The sequence below is a fragment of the Bolinopsis microptera genome, chromosome 5 (assembly GCF_026151205.1).
Source record: "Bolinopsis microptera isolate Bmic1 chromosome 5, MBARI_Bmic_1.0, whole genome shotgun sequence".
NCBI classification, from domain to species: domain Eukaryota; kingdom Metazoa; phylum Ctenophora; class Tentaculata; order Lobata; family Bolinopsidae; genus Bolinopsis; species Bolinopsis microptera.
Genome location: NC_087076.1, coordinates 11,015,739 through 11,036,507, shown reverse-complemented (window position 1 = coordinate 11,036,507; position 20,769 = coordinate 11,015,739). Strand labels below are relative to the sequence as shown.

The 20,769-nt window shown below is 37.0% G+C and overlaps 1 protein-coding gene across 1 annotated transcript in view; it reads right to left on the bottom strand.

The window, feature by feature from the left end:
- Positions 1–1,526: 1,526 nt before the first annotated feature.
- The window catches only part of LOC134814904 (uncharacterized), a 44,796-nt gene continuing 25,553 nt past the window's right edge, over positions 1,527–20,769 (bottom strand). Inside the window, exons 17-31 of the mRNA XM_063823241.1 lie at positions 8,534–8,712; positions 8,242–8,383; positions 7,966–8,146; positions 7,557–7,737; positions 7,283–7,428; positions 6,765–7,007; positions 6,536–6,640; positions 6,321–6,430; positions 4,606–4,860; positions 4,440–4,491; positions 4,069–4,146; positions 3,290–3,393; positions 2,833–2,931; positions 2,388–2,490; positions 1,527–2,160 (exon numbers count right to left, since the gene is read on the bottom strand). Of these exons, the coding sequence (XP_063679311.1) occupies positions 2,017–2,160; positions 2,388–2,490; positions 2,833–2,931; positions 3,290–3,393; positions 4,069–4,146; positions 4,440–4,491; positions 4,606–4,860; positions 6,321–6,430; positions 6,536–6,640; positions 6,765–7,007; positions 7,283–7,428; positions 7,557–7,737; positions 7,966–8,146; positions 8,242–8,383; positions 8,534–8,712 (2,122 nt within the window). The 3' untranslated portion in view covers positions 1,527–2,016. The remainder of the gene's footprint in view (positions 2,161–2,387; positions 2,491–2,832; positions 2,932–3,289; positions 3,394–4,068; positions 4,147–4,439; positions 4,492–4,605; positions 4,861–6,320; positions 6,431–6,535; positions 6,641–6,764; positions 7,008–7,282; positions 7,429–7,556; positions 7,738–7,965; positions 8,147–8,241; positions 8,384–8,533; positions 8,713–20,769) is intronic.

Below are 20,769 nucleotides of genomic sequence, written 5' to 3'. Positions count from 1 at the left end.
TCTAGAAACTTTAAATTAAATTTGGCGCTCACAGGTCCTCATGATCATGTGATCTCGCCGCATGAGGTTCTGTAAATGCGCAGGGCACCTTCGAGCTTATATTATTCACCGTACTGAGGCAGTCAACCAACGCGCGGCTTTATTTTTATGATATGATTTGTCATACGTTGTATGACCCGCCGCGCACGAAGTGCGCGGCTCCCCCTGTATCGTCAGGACGATAGTGAAACGACCGTGGGGGTCGCAACGTGATACAAGATATGATATGTTTTGATTGTTATTAATAAATACCAAAATTTAAATTTGTTTTCCTAATGCCAACTCCAAACTTGATGTGCTTGAATAAGTAAAAAGTGCCATATTAAGTCACTTATCGACAGATATGCTTACTTAAACACTTGTATCACGTGGTGACCCCCACTGTCGCTTCACTGTAGAGTTTCTACGATACAGGGGGAGCCGCGCACTCGTGCGCGGCGGGTCATACAATGTACAACGTATGACAATTAAACACAAGGCAATGTTTTCAAAGGTAAAATTCCGAAATCGTTGAAATCACCTCCTTGTTATAATAGTAATGAAGTTATGAGTTTACCTTTTGCCTTTGTAAAGTACCCTGACATTATAATCAAAAAGAAACAATATTTGACCGAATCCCATAATCACGGATAAATAATAAAGTGGACCGCTGCTTAATTAATATAATACAATAATACCTCCGCTACTGAGTGCTAAGCGCGATAATTCCCGACAGCTTGCTGGTTACCTGAGGACCCCAGGCTATTATGTTCATTAACATATATGAACGAATAAAGATTTGGCGGAATGACAGGCTGAGCGCGGCCCAGTAAGTATCAGGTATGATTTAGTACCACCACTAGTTAGAATTATTTATCAACTCGAAAAATATTCGTGTTCATTTTTTTCAAATAAGGGTTCATTTTTGCATTTATTTGATAGTTTAGATAGTCGGATCGAGCTAAATTTTATTGAATTAGGTTTGTCCTGAAAAAATAGAGATGTAGCTTCTCAGATGACCGAGATACAAACTACGAAGCATAAGGAGTTTATTCATTACGTGTGATCAGGTGATTGGCTTACCTAATCATGTGATAGAGTGACCCCGTTAAACATTATGGGAATCGTTAAGGCTGCCAAATTAACAATTAAATTTAAGGTGTTACCTAGGGACCCCAGGCTATTATGTTCATAAACATAATAAACCGAATAGAGATTAGGCGGAATGACAGGCTGAGCGCCGCCCAGTAATTAAATTTAAGGTGTCACAATCACATAATCACCCGATCAATTTTGCTTACGAGATACACAAAATGCTTGATAACCTCGTCATTTCTAATCTGTTTTACATCATTTTTTCAGATCAGATGCAGTATTTGCTAATCTACCGTCTCTGAAAAAATTAGGCATCCAGCATTTTCTCAAATGATTGAAACATGAAAGGTCCACCGTTAATTAACCGTCCCCCATTGCTCATAAGAAAAGAAAGAGGAAGTAAAACAGTTTGTATTTGTAATGGTTAAAATGAATGATGAGTATAGATTATCATACATCGACATTAGATTAATATCTTGCTAATATAATCATTCATTATTAGCACAAAAACACCAATCAAACAATTTTCACAATTAACAAAATGGAAGAAATTTTTAAAAATATAATAAAAATTGTTCGCCAATTGTAATTTAAAAAACATAATATCAATACTTGAAACCCAAACATTTCGAGATTCGGAATTCATCTTTAGTTTTAATCAACCAAGAAAATGAAGAAACGCATGCATAGAAAACAAATGTAGTTACTTATTTCGAACCATCAGTGTATACTGTATAACTATCATTATTGAATATGCATTAGAATTCTGTCTGATATTGTTAAATTGCGAGAAATTTGTATATCTTTTCAATCGTCATAAAATCTGTGTACTTAGATCCTGATTTTATTAAAACTCAGAAAATAGCTTCAATTTGATCACTGTCCAATTTTTATTTACCTTACTCAGGCGCTAGGTAGTAAGTTGTTTCCTTCGCTACATGACGCTTTGAACGCGATCCCCCGCTCTTTTGCTCGTTTAAGCGCCCACTCGGTCAGGTTCCGCTGATCCTCCGCGTCAGAACAGTTTCTCAACTCGAACACCAAGGTCTGCAATGGATATAAATAAGATGCACATGTACATATTCGACAACTACACACGGAGCAAAGTTGAAAGTTAATTGCGCTGTATATGAACGAAATTAAAGAGAAAGCAGCGTGGTAGTGGGGTGGTTAAGTGGGGTGGTTATGTGGGGTGGTAGTGGGGTTGTAGTGGTAGTGGTGTGGTTAGGTGGGGTGGTAGTGGTAGTGGTAGTGGGGTGGTACTTGGTAGTGACCTGAAGGAGCAGTGAACTGTTGAGAGGAAGCGTATTGATAGCAGTCCGGGCGATTTCTCTTGTTTCAGTCACTATCTGACAACTCTCCGATAACTCCATCAGCCTGAGACAAATTTGTAAAATGCTGCGGTTACTATTAAGAGATACCTCAAAATCCAAAAGTAAGTTCCTAATATTAATAATAATATTAGTTTGCACTGTATCCATAATTTGATCGAAAAGATTGTGCGATTACTAATACTTCAAATGTTCAATCATTGGCATTGCATGATCAAGCAATCCACGAAAGATTCCTAACAGATACATCGTAAATCGTATTGAGATGGTCATAGGTGCATTTATATCTACACTATTATGATTATTAAATGCAAAATCCACAACTGGTTTTCAATAATTGACTTTCATGAATTCATCGAACAAGGATTTGACTGAATTTTGTGATTACTTTGACCAGAGCTTAGGACACGACGGATTGTCCTTTAGGAGTTCCTTAAATAGCTGAACAGTGGAGAGTGGGTTGCTATGTGCCAACTCGTTGTAAAACCTGAGAGGGGAGGAAGTATCTTCATTAAATTGAAGAAAAATCAAATTTGAAATTGTAACGGTTATTTTAATTCACACTTACAGAGTAACTTTCCTTCTTTCGTATTAATCCACAAGAATTATAATTTAAGCTTATTTAGACTCGTTCATTTCGTTAGGGGAGGAAATTAGTTGTGAAGAAGGGAGACAGACAGCTTCACAATATAAGCTTAGAAGTTAGTTTACTGAAATTTACAATTATATTTAATAGTAGCCTGCAGCGTATATATGAATTTTACTAATGACACTGATAGAAAGTAATTCTGTTCACTTAAAACAACTAATTTCCCCCTCGTTATATTATAGAAAGTCAAACTTACAACATAAGAAGTTCCTTATTTTTCCTGTAAGTTAAGAGATGGTGAGATATTTCCCTAAAGCGCTCCTGGGGGGTTGCGTAGTGCGAAACCAGCGCCGAGATCACCTAAAACGGGGACGGGTATACAGGTCTGGCCGGCGTGGTAAACACAGATTCACTTACCCTCGCTTCAGACATGCATCTCGTTATAGAAATGAAATCTTCTTTTACTTTTGAGAATGAGAGTTAATTCGATCATCTTTGTCATCAAACTCATACATTTTGTTTTTGAATCTTCGGTAAATTTGTTTCTGCTTTTGTTTTTCATTTTGTCACATCTTTCTTTTTTCTTTGTTTTTTTCCTTCTTTTTCTTTTCTCTTCACTGTCATAGTTAGTATTCTATGATATTTTTAATCTCTTCATCTTTTTATAGTTTTTTTCAACTTTGACTTAAGCTGGTTCTGTTTTTACATGCTTTAAACATAATTTAATTTTCTATTTTTTTCATGTAATAAACGAACTAAAAGCTCAGACTTTGGTGCTGCGGGTGTTATTAAACGAGCGAGTCTTACCACGCGGCCTCCAAATCTCAGAGCAGGTCGTTCTTTGAAATTATCAGTTAGTAATATAATATACAAATCTTCATGAAGATCAAGTGAACTGGGAGCAATTTAGAACACTGAAAGAAAACAAATAGAAAGAATAACTTTAAATCGTACGTCATGATAACCGAAAAACGTCTGGATTAGTAAAGTTTTGAAAATTGTACATATGATTCAGAGATAGAGATAGAAATGAACCTGGTTGTGAAAGGAAAAGTTGTCGTTTGAGAGAGTTGGGACAGATTTTATACAGTGTAACATCTCCCTTTGTAGTACCTGACACAAAACAGCACACTACAGGACTTTGTCTTATAACAAAAATACATATCATAAAATCGTGTAACTTACGTTCACATCTTATTCTTACGTAACCAATTTATGGTACCCAGTCCCTCTTCCCGCCCCTTCCCGTTTGTGCTTTTACACAACATAGCAATGGTTAAGAATCCCAAAAAAGCTCTATTGATAACATAAAATGTGAACGCTCCACTTTTAAGTACAATGACAGGTGTTCAAGCGTTCCGGACAAGCTGGGACCAATAAAATTAAAAACAAAATAGCCTCCTTACGCTGATAAGTTGTTTATCTTTCTCAGATGCCTTCTCCAGAACGTCCAGATATCTAGTACGAACAGATGTGTGTTTACAAATTCTTTTACGTTAAAACTTAGGAAAATTGATATTACATTATTCATGGTATTTTGTTTAGACATTAAGATTCTAGATTAGAACTTGCCTGATCCATAGAATTTGAGCACCCTGAGTTGATGGTTCATTTGAAATGGCATCTCGGAGGGCATTGAGCTGTTCAGATGAAGGGAACACAGTAGCGAGTCTAGTTGAGAATAACTTGTACTGCAGAACAGGATCCACCGGGTTGAGGTGAGCTGTGAGACCGTAACACAGGTGTAACCAAGTACGGTGTAACCCACGTGATAAACTATCGTACTGTGCAACTACTCGTGCTCCAATCGTTAGTCCTAGTACTTCCCTGTGAAGTTAGTTTCTACTGGGTTATATAATCAAACACAAGTGTATTAATTGATGATTGTTAATTGATTATAATAATTGATTATTAAATTACAATTGAGTATTATTTTTCTAACCAAAATAATCTCAATTTGATCGAAACGTTATTTCAAAGCGTAGCTAGATTATCATGTTTTACATACTGTTAAAAATATTAAACAATTTAAAAAATACAGTCTAGCTTTGTTTCTCTAAAATCAACGAGATTTACGTTCATCTCGTTTCCTTTGTAAATCTCGTCTGTTTGAGAACCAGGAAGTGATGCACTCAACAGGAAGTTCAAACTGTCCAGCGATCTGATGACCATGTAATCGGCTGATCCGACTCTGTTCGGAGAAGGTCTCCTCCAGAGTTTGTAACTGGGAATAGGTAAAACTAGTTCGCATTCTGATGATAGCAGGAGAGTGGATGTTGGGGGAGTGAACTGAGTGGAAAGTCTCTGTTATAGAACAGGATGGTAATTGTCTACGTTTAGAGGCTTCAAGAGGAGACATAAGTTCAGAAGGTGATGTAGATTTAGTTGGAGAGTAAGGATCTTTTATATTATGGTAGGTGACTTTATCTGGTTGAGATAAAAAGATCCTCTTCGAGCGGGTATGTTGGAGGTCCAAGGGAGGAGGTCTCTTTTTCTTCTGTATAGCTGGAGTGGAATCAGATGAGATAGGTTTGGAAATGTATTGATATGCATGAACCATCTGTTGGGATAGTTTATCTTCAGAAGAGATAGAGGGTATCTTTGATCGGGAAAGATAAGTTTTCAGGTCCAGTATCTTTCTTTTCTGCCTAGTTGGTAAATGAGAAGTTGGAGTGGAAGGATTGCAATTAGGGAGTGTCATGTTGTAGGTGGTAATGTAGGAAGACTGTTGAGGAACGTTTCAGAACTAATAAATAGATGAGATAAGAGTCGGTATTTATACCGTGATTTTACAATATTTAGTCGTAATGTATTAACGAGCTCGTTATAGCTGTCATGACGTTGATGTGATCCCAACAAGGGGTTATTAGATCTCCCACTTTTAATTAGCATATCGACAGGTCACGTGTCGTGTCAGGTGATCACGAGATCGTATCGCCGACTGCTCCCATGGGAATCAAATCACAGAATCACATGGTTTCCAACAATTGTAACCAAGAAGTCAAACTTGATGAATCACATTTCATAATCGAATAGAAATTTTGCCGATCATGGAAGATTTGCTAAATTGTAATCGAGTGCTTCCCCATTACACGTTTATCTTCACATAATATGTATCACGAAAAACCCATGACTAAACAGCAAAAACATTCAGACCCACTAGGTTTAGAGAGGACCTCTCACTTAATTTCCAGTACGTTAAAACTGGAAACTAAAGTTCCCATAATATAGTATCTCACAGCGTCAGCCACGACAGAGGATACCTGTAACACACACTATAATAATACCTGTATAACTGTAGGGTGTTCTCAGCAGAAGAGCCAGATAAGGTCGTTACAAGACCACGTGACAAGGTCAGAGCCAGCTCTGGGTGTCCGTTCTTTTCGGCAGTACCCATCTGAGGTACATGGCAGTGTTAATTGTTATTGGGAGTATGGTAGATCAGACAGACCTTATTTATCAAAATATATCTTTCAAATCAAACATGATGTGAGAACTTTACCTGCAGGTATACAAGTTTAGGCCAGGGCACATCAGGTTCAACCCAACCGCCAAGCTCTACTATATCTTCAAGCAGTTCATACAATTCTGGAACTTTCTCTGACACCTGAAATTTAAATTATCTCCATACTCTGGGAATTAATACTCGTATAATTCAAACGCTTCGTAGAAAGACTGTTGACTGATTTTATGCGATATCAAAACTTATTAAAAGCAAAGAAGTAAAGTACCTCGAACAAATAATCGATGGCTTGTTCAGGGCCAGTTGAGAGAGCCAATAGCTTCGAGAACAATCTGTGTAGAACGAGAAGAATCTTAGTGTCATCGGAGACAGAAGAAACCAACTTCTCTCTTAAATCTAGAACCTTCTGGACCCTACTGGGTGGGTTGTTGGGTTGAATTGTTATCTGGGCAGGGTCCTCTAACACCTCACCATTTTGTAGGTACGAGATATATTGCTGCACAAACCACACCTGATTAGGATATACCAGTGTTAGGGATGGTTAAGGGGGCAGGGGGGGGGGGGGGGGGGCGTCTTCGGTTAAGGTTCAAGGATTGAAATTGATAAGAAAGGGTCAGAATCTGTTTTGGGGTCCGAGTGAAAGTATTATTGGCAATAATTGCGGTAGTTAATCTTTAACGATTTTAGTTAATTTTTTAGCAAACTTTAGCTAATCTTTAACAAATACATGAAAAAGTGAGTTCAGTAGAACTGAATTCCGTTGCCAAAATTAAATGTATGTATTACCAGATGATGGTTGAGTAATTTGCCGAGGTCTTGGAAGACGATATCAAATTGTTCCACCATGGAGTCCTGTCCAGCATGATAAATGAGTAGGAGTTTGTCCCTCAGCAAATCTCCGTAATATTTCTTGTCTGCCGATGTCGTCATATCTACAAAAAACAATGTCTTAAAATTTGATTACATTTTTATTGAATGTCTTAGCAGTTGGAAGTTTTAAACGTAAAACGGGGCACAAAACCAGAGTTCATGAGCATACAGTCAATAAATAAATAAATACCACAAATCTGTAAAGCAGAGTCAAGAGCTGATATTCTCTCTTTGAGTGAGTTGAGTTTTGGAGCAAAGTTGCGCCACAGAAGGGGAGAGGGTGCGAGTCTGAGGGCTTGTTGGTAGAGACCAGTTAGATCAGACACCGAGATAACAAGAGATTTCACTCGGAGATATTCAGTCCACAGCGCCTGAGGAGCAGAGTGGTTCCGTGACATCACAGTAATGGAAAAGTAAAAGGATTTCATAAAAAATTTAGTTGCGTCCTCACCAAAAGTGAGGAAAAGGAGAAATTATTAACAAAATGTCTCATTTAGCTGGCTGGTATGTCAACTGCTTGGTCAACTGCTTGAAAACTATGGTCCTGCCTTCAAAGACTGGACGCAGCTTTACCTAAAAATATTAATACGGAAACTTACCGTGCTGTTCTTGTTAGCCTGAAGAGCCTTGCTAAGTGTAGCTATAACGACCCCAACCTCCGCGCCGCGCGAAGTCTGGCAAGCGGCCAGATCTAACCAGTTCTCAGCTACTTTAGGTGAGGATCTACATTGCTGGGTGAGTGTTAATTCTGATACACTGGTGCAGTAGCGGGTCGATAACCTGAGAAATTAGAAGGATAATTAGAACTTAATTACGTCACAAAAGTGACGTTATAAAATAAGCAGGAATGTATGATAATGTGAGGGCTGACATACTTTTCGTATTTTGAAGAGGAGGAGGGCTGGGTGGAGTTGTATACAGCTACCCTGTCCACCACAGTGGTACGGTCTCTTTCAGCAGGCTGTACAGTTAGAACCGGTGGTATGTGTCTCGTGTTCACATAACTTGTATCTCGTCCTGTGTCGCGAGAGAGTGGTTAACACAACGTCTTAATAGAACGTTAATTCTTTAAGATTAATAAATCTGTCATATAATTATAACCAATTTAGTTAACAATCTATTCGATATCAGTAGATCAGAATTACAGATAGTTAAAACACAACAAACCTCTATCATTCCTAAGCGAGTTGAGATGATCACAGAAAAGGATATTCATCTCCTCATCTTTAAGGGTCTTGTGGGCCGTCTCAAACTTTCTAACCTCCGCTATACTGACCCCAGCACTGAGACAGAGCTGTGTCCGCAGTTGAGCGCCGCTCATTTTCATCGCCCCCGACAGATGCTGCCTGTAATATTGGGTATAAGGTAAAATTGGGAAAATCATAACATGACAATGAATAAACTATAGCCGACCAGAATATCTTTTCAATGATAAACTTCTCATGTTTTAGTCCTCAATGTTTTGCCCAGTTTGTTCGAGTCAGACACAGTCTGCCCTGCCATATCTAAAAGTTAAGCTGCGTGTTGATCTAATAAACCAATAATTCTGATAATTAGTTACACAATGACTGCCACTTTAATGCCCAGATCGTATTCCATGAAGCTGAGAACGTTTTGCCGCTCAATGATCGGCAGCCCCTAATCATTCGATATAATGATTTAGGAGGCTCTAATAATTGGCAAGACCGTCGATGATAAAATCATAACATTAACCCGATTTTCGCCATTCAAATATGCAAACTGTTGTAATCCGTCTCATCCCTGTTTTCAAAATAATCTCTTATTCTTATTTAAGATGGACGATTACCCGTTTAATTTGGGAGTACGCGCGAGAATACTATTAATGTCTCAAATTGAAATGGCAGTAATTCTTCAATTAGAGATATCTTCTATAATGGTAGAGCATGAGGTCATGGCCCATTGCCGAGAACGTTTGATCGTATGCGGCAAACCTGTCCCGGGTACTGCTTCAAGATATCTTTCCTAACCACAAACATTGCGTCATTTAACCGAGATTTCGTAACGAGTGTGAAATGATTTTGCATCTTATCCTATTTATTAGTTCTGGATTATTTTGTCGATTGTTGTATTATGCTTTTCAACAGACCTTTAGGCATCCACAGTACAGTCTTGCTTATTTTCCGTTCATTAAAGTTAAAATATCAAGGTGTAACTTATATTTTTCCCCTCCTTCGATTTATTTTCAAGCACGTATGATCGATAAGGGTGTTGGTAACGCTATATGTTTTATTTGGAAGGATCAAAGTGTCCCGATAGTGCACTACAGTGTCCAAAGAATGAAGGTGGAAGTGTCATTAAGTTAGGGATTTCCGGAATTTATTTGAATATTTTGCTTTTATAGTAATCTCCTTTGAACATTTATCGTAATGATTTTACTTAATACAAAACGCATGTTGTCCATTGCTGAATCAATATCTTATGTTAGCTTTAATACTGAAAGACTGTGTGTTTCCATGTTTTGACGAATAGGGACTCTTTCTTAACTAGAACATAAAAAAGAGGAATGCTATTAAATCAACATTTCAGTATAGTACTGAAAGAAAGGTTTGTACTACTAACAATAACAACAAATCTTAATGAAGCATCCAATTTCAGTAAGCAAGCTAACATGTCAGTAAGTCTACGTTGGCCAGTAGAATGTTGTCAATGTTCCAAAAGAAGCTGGCACATGATCAGACGTTATCCAGAAAACAAGAAGGGTGTGAGAAACCTGGTAGGAGGAGACATCACGTGTCCTACCTCGTGTCAAGGAAGCATGGTCCTCAGGAAGTATGAGGAGAAACGATTCAGGTTCATTTACAGTACCGAGATGAGGAGTTTGAATTCCAGACGCATACAGTTCAACACTTTTAAGGACAGCTAGTTGGAAACGGGGGCCCCCTCCACAAGTGAAAACTTGATAAACGATTCTCTTATTCAGTTAATGTTGATTACAGTGCGGAGTGACCAGACTTTGAATACGTTTATACTTTGACACTTGATATGAATTAAGTGAATTAAGTGAATAACAGTGTTAACATGTTGGTTACGATTAATTGCTATTTTGTTCTTTAAACTTTCGTTCTATCTCAAACAATTGTGGACTTGGGCATTTCTTAATTTAAGACCTAAAATATCAATACTTTAACATTTTATCTAGTTTGATTGGTGAATATTCGATATTTCAAAAAATTAAATTTAGAAATTTATATATTTTAGAATGATCAGTTTTACCTAATTAATTTGAGTTGGTACAAAGGATATAAACAATAAAACACATGCAGTAACCATGATAACGGCTAATTATACTACTTGCAATCTCTATCCCAATTCAATACTTTCGTACAATTAGGCAATTATCAATAATGATGACGTTGTAAGTGTAACATGACATTGATCGACTAAAAATGTGTACAGTTCAAGTTTTGTCATAAGATATCTTAAGATATTGATATTTGATATTACATTATGCAAATTCCATTGTATGTAGTTGGAAACCGTTTGTTATAAAGTTTTTAAAGAAGTCATAGCATTACTTGTAACTTAACTTTAAGTCCCAAAATCCTTGGGAAACGTAATAGATCAATTCTGATCAAGAAATGGGAAAATCAGCAGTTTGACTCAGATCATGAGTTATCAAAACATTCCTCAAGTTTTTCTGTTAACTCTTATTTCTTAGATTAGTTAACACCAGCTGACACTCTTATCAGACACTCAGTATATCTGGTGTCTGATAAGAGTTGAAAAGGCGATGTTTATAACTGGGGTAGAATTTAGAGCGTCAAAACATCGGCTCCTTTACAGTATACTACAGACTACAGACTACAGACTACAGACTACAGACTACAGACTACAGACTACAGACTACAGTACGCACCATACCTCCCACCTTCCCCACCCCCGCCCCACGTGACGGCACCATGTCACCTGGTCTGCCAATAGTAGACAATTTGTCTTTGGGCATAGTTGGGCGTAAATAAGTAATTTAAACCGGGTATATAATGGCCTTTAAGGAGGCCATTATTAGCCTCCTTGAAGTGCTAATCTTAAACTAGCTTGATTATTGTACGATTAGCACGACAGCCGCAGGAATTCACACACAGTAAACAACTCCAATAATGTTTTCCACACCCAGTGAAAAACGGGTTGTACACGGGCAGTAGTCCAAATTATTTTCACGAAAAACGAACAGTGGTGTGATATATATTATTTTAAACTCTTTTTTGTAAAACTAATGATTTTCAGCAGCTGGACAATGGTCTTATTTCCAAATTATGACGATGATAGCGCATCTCTCAGACCCAGGTTTGGATGAGTATGTTGCTTAAAGATGTTCAACAATTTATAACGATTGACCTCCCGTTCATCAAGGTGATTCCTTTCTAAAATGGTCGTATCGCACGAATTTTTTAAATGACATGTACGGTATAGCATATCCTAATCCTATACTTATAGATGGAATTCCTAAACCTCGCAAGAATTAACGCTTTTTAGAATTCCATGAACACCGTTCACCAGTGCGCATTAATTATTTTTTCTCTGTTTTAAAACTTGAGGTGTTTTGATTTTTAGCCTTGCTACACACCATGTTCCGACAAATTATTTCATCAAGGCAGAATCTCTTATGAGTGAAAACAGAACGTACAAATATTTTTACGATAGAAGGGATTACTCGAAATCTCTAAATCTTTTACGAGAACGAAATTGGACGTTTAGAATGTATTGTTTAAAGGGTTAAGTGCTCAAATGCCTTGCTAAACAAGGAGCCACCCCTTGTAAGCAGTATTATATACAGTAAAGCAGTTTCCCTGCATATATTTAAAATTTCATGTGTAAATATTCTGTGCCTTGCTATTTTGGGTTGAAAAACTATTATGTTCTTTGCTACCTCTCGCACCGCGCATACTTCCAAAAACCTATCGTATCATAGTAGGCACTTTAAACTTGGTATACAACGTACTTTTAACGTGTTAGCTTCTAATACGTTTCCTGTTAGTTGCTGTTAATTGTTAGTCGCTTTTACTTTTATAAACATTGTCTTCTAAATAAATGTAATCTCACTACTTAAGGTTAAACAGTAAACACAACCGTTTTAATTACACGATACAATTACTTTATTTTCATGATACAAAATGTCCGGAATAGTAATCATTTAGTGGCGCCGATTCCCAACAAATAAATCATCTCAGGAACAAATCCAAACATGTCCGCGAGCGCGAGCCTGCTCTGGGCCGTGGAATGCAACAAATGCTTCAAGAGGAGCATTTTCAAGATCAGACGATATCCGGACAGCAAGATAGACATCGAAGAGCTGCTGAACGGTGAGGTGGAGTGCACGTGCGCTGGAAACATGATTCTGAGGAAACATGAAGAGAAGCGGTTCAAGTATGTGTATGGGTCTGTGGCGAGGAGTCTGGGTATTTCTTTATCAGGCCAGTCCAAAGGTATCAGAATCTTCAGCGATGAAGATTGAAGACGAGATTCCAGGATGTCATGAACGATGAGAACTTTTATCAATATTATGCAAACAAACACCGAGAGAAATGTTTGACAGGTCGCCCCAGTTGGGCTAGGAGTTAGACTTCATACACTCCCCCTGTCCTCTGGTCTCTGATAGATTTATTTTGAGTTAAATCATATTCTTTAATTTTAAACGTGGTAGAGGACAGAGGTAATTTTTATGTTGCAGCGGTCGCGATATCGCATGTTTTGCCAATTTCCAAAACTTTTCGCATAATTTGGCACCATTTTAGGTCAGCCGCATACTTTCACATAATTTTTACTATGTAAATGAAAATGAGAATGTACGATATTTTGAATATCTGATTTAAGAAGATGTGTATTATTTGAGTCTTGGATAAAGGAATGTTTTGAGTCGCTGGGTTGGGACATTTTGAGTCCCTACCACTGCGTACTATATGAGTACACGAGACTGGGTACACGGTGGGTAGTGGATATATGACTTTTAAAAAACGAATAACTGATTATCAAAACTATCTACTTGTTTACAACTAGCCAGTTAAGTGCGAATCACTTTGTAATAGTCATATTATGCCCTTCTATTCTTCAAAACGTCGACTACCTGACTTACAGTAACAGCTTGTCATCGTTGGCTAAAAGCCAAAAGTTTCTGATATTCATGGAGACATATCTGGCATATGTGCCTTCGAGCTCCCGGGTTTAGCTCTGACGTTTGTCTGAACAGTGGAAGGATCTTCTTTAGACGTTGCAACATGTGGCTGTCGAGTGTCGACCTCCACCGAAAATTTTCCATCATCATAAAGATTTGATAAACCCATATTATAAGGTATTCATTTAATTGGGTTGATTAAATATATGACGACTATCATGTGGGAATATCGCAAGATTGACTAATGAGCAGCTAAATTAGACAAATCACCACTTAAATTGGATCAGATGCATGAACAAAACCTTGTTGATGAGAGCATGTGGTTTTAAAATGAACAATATCGCTTTATTTTAAATCTAAATCGGGTAATTAGCTGTTAATTGTAAATGCCATTTAATCCCAAAATTTGAAATTGGGAGCTCCCTATGAAGTTGTACATTTTTCGCATGTAGTTTTCTTTTTTAGTTTTGCAAGAAAGAACTTCTCGATGAACTAACGAAAAGCTTTTCGTTCGTTTTCTTCCGGCAGAAAGAAATTCTCTCGGGGGAACTGATGAAAATTAAAACCGCAATGTAATTAGGATTATTGTCTATCTATAGTACATCACGTGCAGTGAGAACTGAGAAGACGAGCTCTTTACCTGCAGCCTGAGACAACATCAGCAGTAAAGACTGCAAATAGTCACGAGTAGCAAGACGTGATCTGTATTTTTATCTAGGTTAAAGTTTAAATTATGTGATGTACATTATAATATTGTGCCAGTAGTGTTTTTAGTCTTTGAGTCAAATGACTGTACGCACTTAATTTGAAGGTCCATCAATTAAAATGTGTACAGTCATTTGACGGTATTGAATGTTGTGTAAAAGATACATGTTCCCAATTTGAATAAGTAGCGATTAAAATAAAAAGGAAAGAAAAAATAATCAAAAAGTCAATATCTTATTCATGTTTGAATTCAACCATGAGTTTCCGAACAGTCATAGCATTAGTTACTGACAGGCCCTTAAATCGAAATCTGTTTCAGAACTGTTGGTTCTATTTGTGCATGTCATATAATGTGTAGTTGCTTTGGAAGCTGGCATAACTTTGCTTTGTCTTTGACTTACAAAGGATTTCCGTTGCGTGTATCTTCCACAATTCCTGGTATGTACCAGAATTATGATTCATGGTTATAGTTGCAGCTGTTGTAGAAGATGGTGTGTTAGCAACAGGATACTGAGAACTCTACTCTCAAACTGTGAAGCTTGAAGATTTGCAGTTTGATAAGAACAGATCGAGCTTGTCCATCTTGATTTATTAGCAAAGACCCAGCTCCAATGAATAACAACGAGTAAGGCTATACTGTTGACGATACCCGTCTCTTCAAATGTTTCAAAAACTATTAATAGCAGCCAGTGCAGGGACCTGACGTCAGTGTCGTGTAGTGAGTGTATGATCACACTTACCAGTTACCACCTATTCTATGTTGATCTAAAAGCTTATCGTTCTCTCTTTGTTGTTAAAAATGGTCCTTAAATATAACCAGATTAAATTACGACAGTTTAGTGAAATTGTAGCACAGAGTAAAGAGTTGGGAAAATTTGATGTGCATTACGCAATCCCATGATCAATTAAGGAACGAAAAGCGAAACTACATAGCTAAGCCGAGTCCTTGTAATTGTATCAGGTTAAGAAAGATTAGATCATTGTTGTTGAATCTTCGTCTGCGATCCTAGAAATAGACAGGAAATTAGCGATTGAGATGCACAGAAGTCTGATATTGTGGAATTTTCCGTTCGTGATTTTCTTCCTACTCACAAATCAGAAAACGTTTTGTTGTTTGTTGAACCAGTCATTATATTTATTATTTTCGTTAGTGAAATTTAAACCAGAAAGCATGGATTGTTGGGTTTATCCTTAAATTGACCTTACTGCTTCTGTTGTTCGTGCAGTCTATCTGCAGCACCCCTTATTGGCCAATAGCCAGAAGTCTGCCGTAAATTTCTATAACATTTTCTCCACAGAATAGTAAAATTAAGTAGACATCTGTGTTTATTTAATCACACTGAGTACTTTTAGTAGGTATGATTGCTGCCAATCTTCACGACCAATGCTCATTGACCAATTCATACTGAGTCATAAATTTGACGTCACGTAAAATTCGGGGAGGAGGTTGCTAGATGTATATCCTAGTGTGATTTTAACACAATAGCTATGTGTAAAACTGATTACGGAGGAGGGAGGGGGGTTAACAATTCACAAAAAAGTGATTACGTAATAAAAATATGTGAACGAGCCCTAATGAACATTGAACCCGTTATAATTTTCAGAAAGTAAACCATCATGTCACATGCCACTCTGAATTGGGAAGTACGATGTGAGAGATGTTTAAAGAGAAGCTGGTACACGATCAAAAGGTATCCTCACTGCAAAGCAGGCCTTGAGAAGTTACTGGGTGGAGATGTGGAATGTTCCTGTAACGGCAGTATGACTCTCAGAGAACACCAAAGGAAGCGCTTTGAGTATGTTTACGGTTCCATGGCAAAGGTCAAGCCTAAACGTCGTATGCGTATGTTCAGCAAGAGTGACGATGATGATGACGATGATGATGACCATGACGGGGGACACAACAAAGATGAAGATAAAGTTAGAGTTCGAATGTTCAGCAGACAAAGCAAAAAAGAATCAAGTGACGACGAAAAACCTGATAATTTCAAGAAACTGTTCGCAAAACATTAAACAAACATAGCAGTAGAGACGGATAATCGCGTTTTATCACAGTTTAATCTTATTTTGTAAAAAGCGCTTGCCACATGGCACATCCTGAACTTCTCGACATGAATTAACGAAAAGCTTTTCGTTCGTTTTCTTCCGGTAGATTTGTTTCTTAGTTCACCTAGAAATTATCTCTCAGGGCAAATGTTTGGAGTATGAGTCTTGACAGCCCAAACACAAAATTAGGCAGTATCCATATTTCTGATAGATAGCAAAAATGTAATGTCCAAATTAAACTAAATTTTTCTCTTTAAAAATTAGAAAAGCTTGCATTCCTATCTTACTAACGCTAATTCGTCCTTTACATATAATAATAATATAACCGTTTTACAGATCAAGCATGACTTGTAAACGAAATGTACATAGAACAGAAGGTTATAATAGGTACAAGTTCAAGATCTTAATGATTGTTCTCGAATTGGGTGATGTTTAGGAAACAATTTGTAATTCCTTACTTTCAGATTTAATAGTAAGTTTTTAAATAATGATAATAAATTTTTAAATAATAATAAGATTTTTCCAATTTAATAAATCAAGCAATGTGAGTCCAATTGCTTTGTTTTCGGTGGTTTTGATTTTGACAATAACATTAAGTCTACACTTGCTGCTACTAAAGTATCAGTTGACAAGAATATGTGACATTTTTTAGGACTAAGATCGACATGTTTATTTGTTTAAGCAGCAGTTAGCACATTTCAACTTGGACAACAGTTGATTTCTATCGTCTCTGAAGTGAAATCATTCATTTTTGTTTGGCAGCTCATAATGATTGATCACTATTCAATCAGTTTTGTAGAGTAGCTCATTTTAATGATTTTTGTCAGAATGATTGAATCTGCTAATTCATCACTTTTGCATTGCAAACTAGAATTGAATTTTATTGTCTTATCTTTTAAATGGGAGCTCTGACTGACATGATTTAATATACAAAGTCTAAAATTTAATATCTATTCTAGTATCAACCCTTAAAAGTTGATAGAGGGCATATTCTTATTATTCAGTTACCATTTGACACTGAACTCTCTAAAATTGTCAACCAGGTGCACTAAAAACTGTAGGAGTTAGCTGTCAGCTGGTAAATAGGGCTCTCATCTTATGTATCAGATTACTGTTATTCTTCTAAAATTCGCATACAATTTAGTCTGACAACACGCGGTCGTACCTTTCATTATTGCCAAAACAGCGTTAACGGTAACTGAAACGTGGCTGAATATACTGATAGGCTAATTTAAGCAACTTCTACGGTTCTATCCTTTTTCCTTTCAACTGCAGGGTCTTGACTTATTTTCAAGTCAATATCCTTAGAAATATCGTTCATACATATAACCAGCCAACGGCTTTAAATAATAAATAATGATAAATGATGTCATGATAAATGATAAAATGATGTAACTAAAAAATAATAGAAATAAATCAGTAAAATTAACTGTGAACGCTAAAGATTGAGCTGAACTAGCCAAACTCCCCAATTGATTAACCGACTAATGCACACGGAAACTGAAGTCATCAAATCCACAGCTGTGACATTCATGTGAAAATCTGAAGAAACATATGGAATGTTCTCAGTCTTTAGCCAGGCGACTTACGATAACGTGGGACAATACCTTCGTAATATCTGAATAAAACTTGGTGGTAAACATGAACCAGAGTGAAAGTTGTCCAATCTACGTATTCATGTAACACAAATCTCTATTTTTGCCACTTGGTGGATTGAGGAGTTAACTTGAATAGTCCCAACCCGACTTCGGAAGCAGATGGCCGTTAGTATGCTGGCTAAGCGTTTGGTCCTTTGCTACTTAGATAATTAGACTTAAAAGTGCCGGGTGTTATCGGATACCTGCCCGATAATATGGATATTGATAGAGGTTGGCATGTTTAATGTTGTCCACAATTTCAATCTAGCTAATCTATTCAAAGTTATATAGACCATAACAAAAATCAGGATTTGATACTCATTACGTATCCAATCAACGAATTCCATTTGATAACCTAATAAAAATGAGAAAGCAGAACTAGAATTTAATCTAGTAGCAGTGATCTGATAATGTAATTTGTCATTTCGGTATTAATATACATTTCGGTATTAGATCATTCCCGCTAATCATAAGCGCTTGACGGCTTGAATGTGGTTACTGGTAATTTGCCAAGGATAGCGTGTATACTGTATACAGTATATCGAGATATACCCTGTGTATTAATCAAGGTACGTCTCTGCTGTTATTTTCATTGCAAGTTGGTTGTACCTCAAGATAAACACAGTGCTCGTGTATTCTTACGGACTGCTATTTTAAAACTTTTAAAATATAGCAGCTTGTGACAGCTTTATTGTTTGTTATTGGAATTTGTAACAATTTAAAGGATCATAAATCGTTTAGTAAAGTCTGTTCTGTGTGTACCAGCACACTTCACAGCTATACCGTAATACCTTTTATATACGTAATTACGCTCCATTGTAGACAGGAATTTAACGATATTGCTTCGCAAGGCCCCCCCCCTCCCTCCTCCCTCCCGTGATGATATTAACATTCCTGGCTGAGTGCCAGTTTTAGTCCAGTGAGTCATATGATGAGTCATGACGCTCCTTTAATCTCTCTCATTTGTGTAATTGCTGTCTTTATATTCTCTGTATTGTTGCCGGTCTCTCCCACCCACAGTCTACCTATTGAAGTAGAAGAAGAGTTGCAACGTTCTGTGCTGTGACGATATATTGATGAGTGTTTCTCAAGGTAACACAATTATATAATAACAATTACAAACAAAGCTAGTCGTAACTTGTGTAACGTTTGAAGTAAACTGGAAGATGAAGAAGGATAATGCTCAGGTTCACACTCAAATCTTAGGTCTTTGATCTTTATAATAGATCTGTTATTATGTAGATATGTAAATACGTACATCGATATAATATATACGTTTATTACTTCAAAAAGAGAGTCTGCTTTGAGAGCAATTCCGACAGTTCATTATCTGATATCTCTACAATAAAAGATGTATACGGCTACGTTCTATGCAACAATGATATGCGTGTAACGATTCAGTGACTCATATTATGTACTACTACGATTACTATAAGTTGAGTACAGATCTGCAATTTGCGTCTGGCAAACATGGCGTGATGTAGTTACTAAAGTAGTTACCAAAGTATTTACTATTTACCATATTATATGCAGTTACTACATTATTTTCAATATCAAAATCTTATTAAAACCTTCAGTCTGCTTCTTCGACTTTTAAGAACCACTGGCAAGTTGTAACCCGTGCATCTGAACAAATATTCCTGGTCGCTTAGAATAACCAATCTGCGGAGGGGATAGTGCTCGACAGTGATAAATGATACTCTACTCGAGAGACCGTATATCGGCTGCTTGTATTAAATGTATTGTTTTCAGATCGTACACTTCAAAGCCACTAGCTTTTACTTCTCAAAAAAGTTAACAAGTTTGCCAATTGTTGTCGATAATTTTCTAGCTAAATACTGTGACTCTTTAAGTTTAAACATGTATCTAGAAACAATCGGTCTTGTTTTTGATTGGCCCTTGAGCCTGCCAGCAGCTGTAATAATCAACAAAGCGGCAATTTGCAGAATTCCGATATCTTACACGAATTAGCTTGGTATTCCGAGCATGCTGCTTGATACACCGTGTGTATTGTGCACAGCTGTAATTACTAGAGCGTAATCGTTTTATTCTTTAACCCCCACTTTGCTACTGGACTGTTTAACTGCTCTTCGATCAACAGTTGTATCTGCTTTTTTAGTTTCGTACTAATGTATAATGTGCGACTATAAAGAGAACATACACCATTATGATTCTAATATGGCTACCAATATTCAAAATATTCATATTATCACATCATGATATCACATAATATCAACACTTGACGCTTGTTTACAGTATCTTCAAAAAGATCAAAACCAACTCTCTGTTTCAGGCAGCATCATGGCCGGACACCCGGTAACCCTAAACTGGCCGGTACAATGCTCAGGATGTTCCAGGACTGGTTCTGCAACAATCCGCAAATACCCCAACTCCAAGTCAGATCTCCAGAACCTGCTTAGCGGTAAAATAAGCTGTGCCACCTCGTGCACTGGAAAAATGCGGCTAAGAAGACACGAGGAGAAAAGGTTCTTGTTCGTTTACGGTACACTGTTAAGGACAATGGGTATATTGATAAGACGTTAAAAGATGCGTGGAATTTCAAGTAACAATTGCGAGTTTGAAGCTTTATTGCAATGACTCTTCCAGCGATAGAAATCAACCTGATTTGGCAGAAAAGACAGTGAGCAGAGACGTGATATTTGATGTGTATTTTAATAATTACTAATTACTTTGGATATTACTTACGGAGTCTTATTAAAACGATTTACGTTTATGATGATAATTTGATATTAGATTACTGGTAAAGCTCAGAATCTTAACGTATAAACCAAACAATATGGTATAATACGAGAAGATTGTTAATTTTGAAATTTATATGAGAGATTTACCTTAAATATATCCATAATACCCGATATATTTTGGGA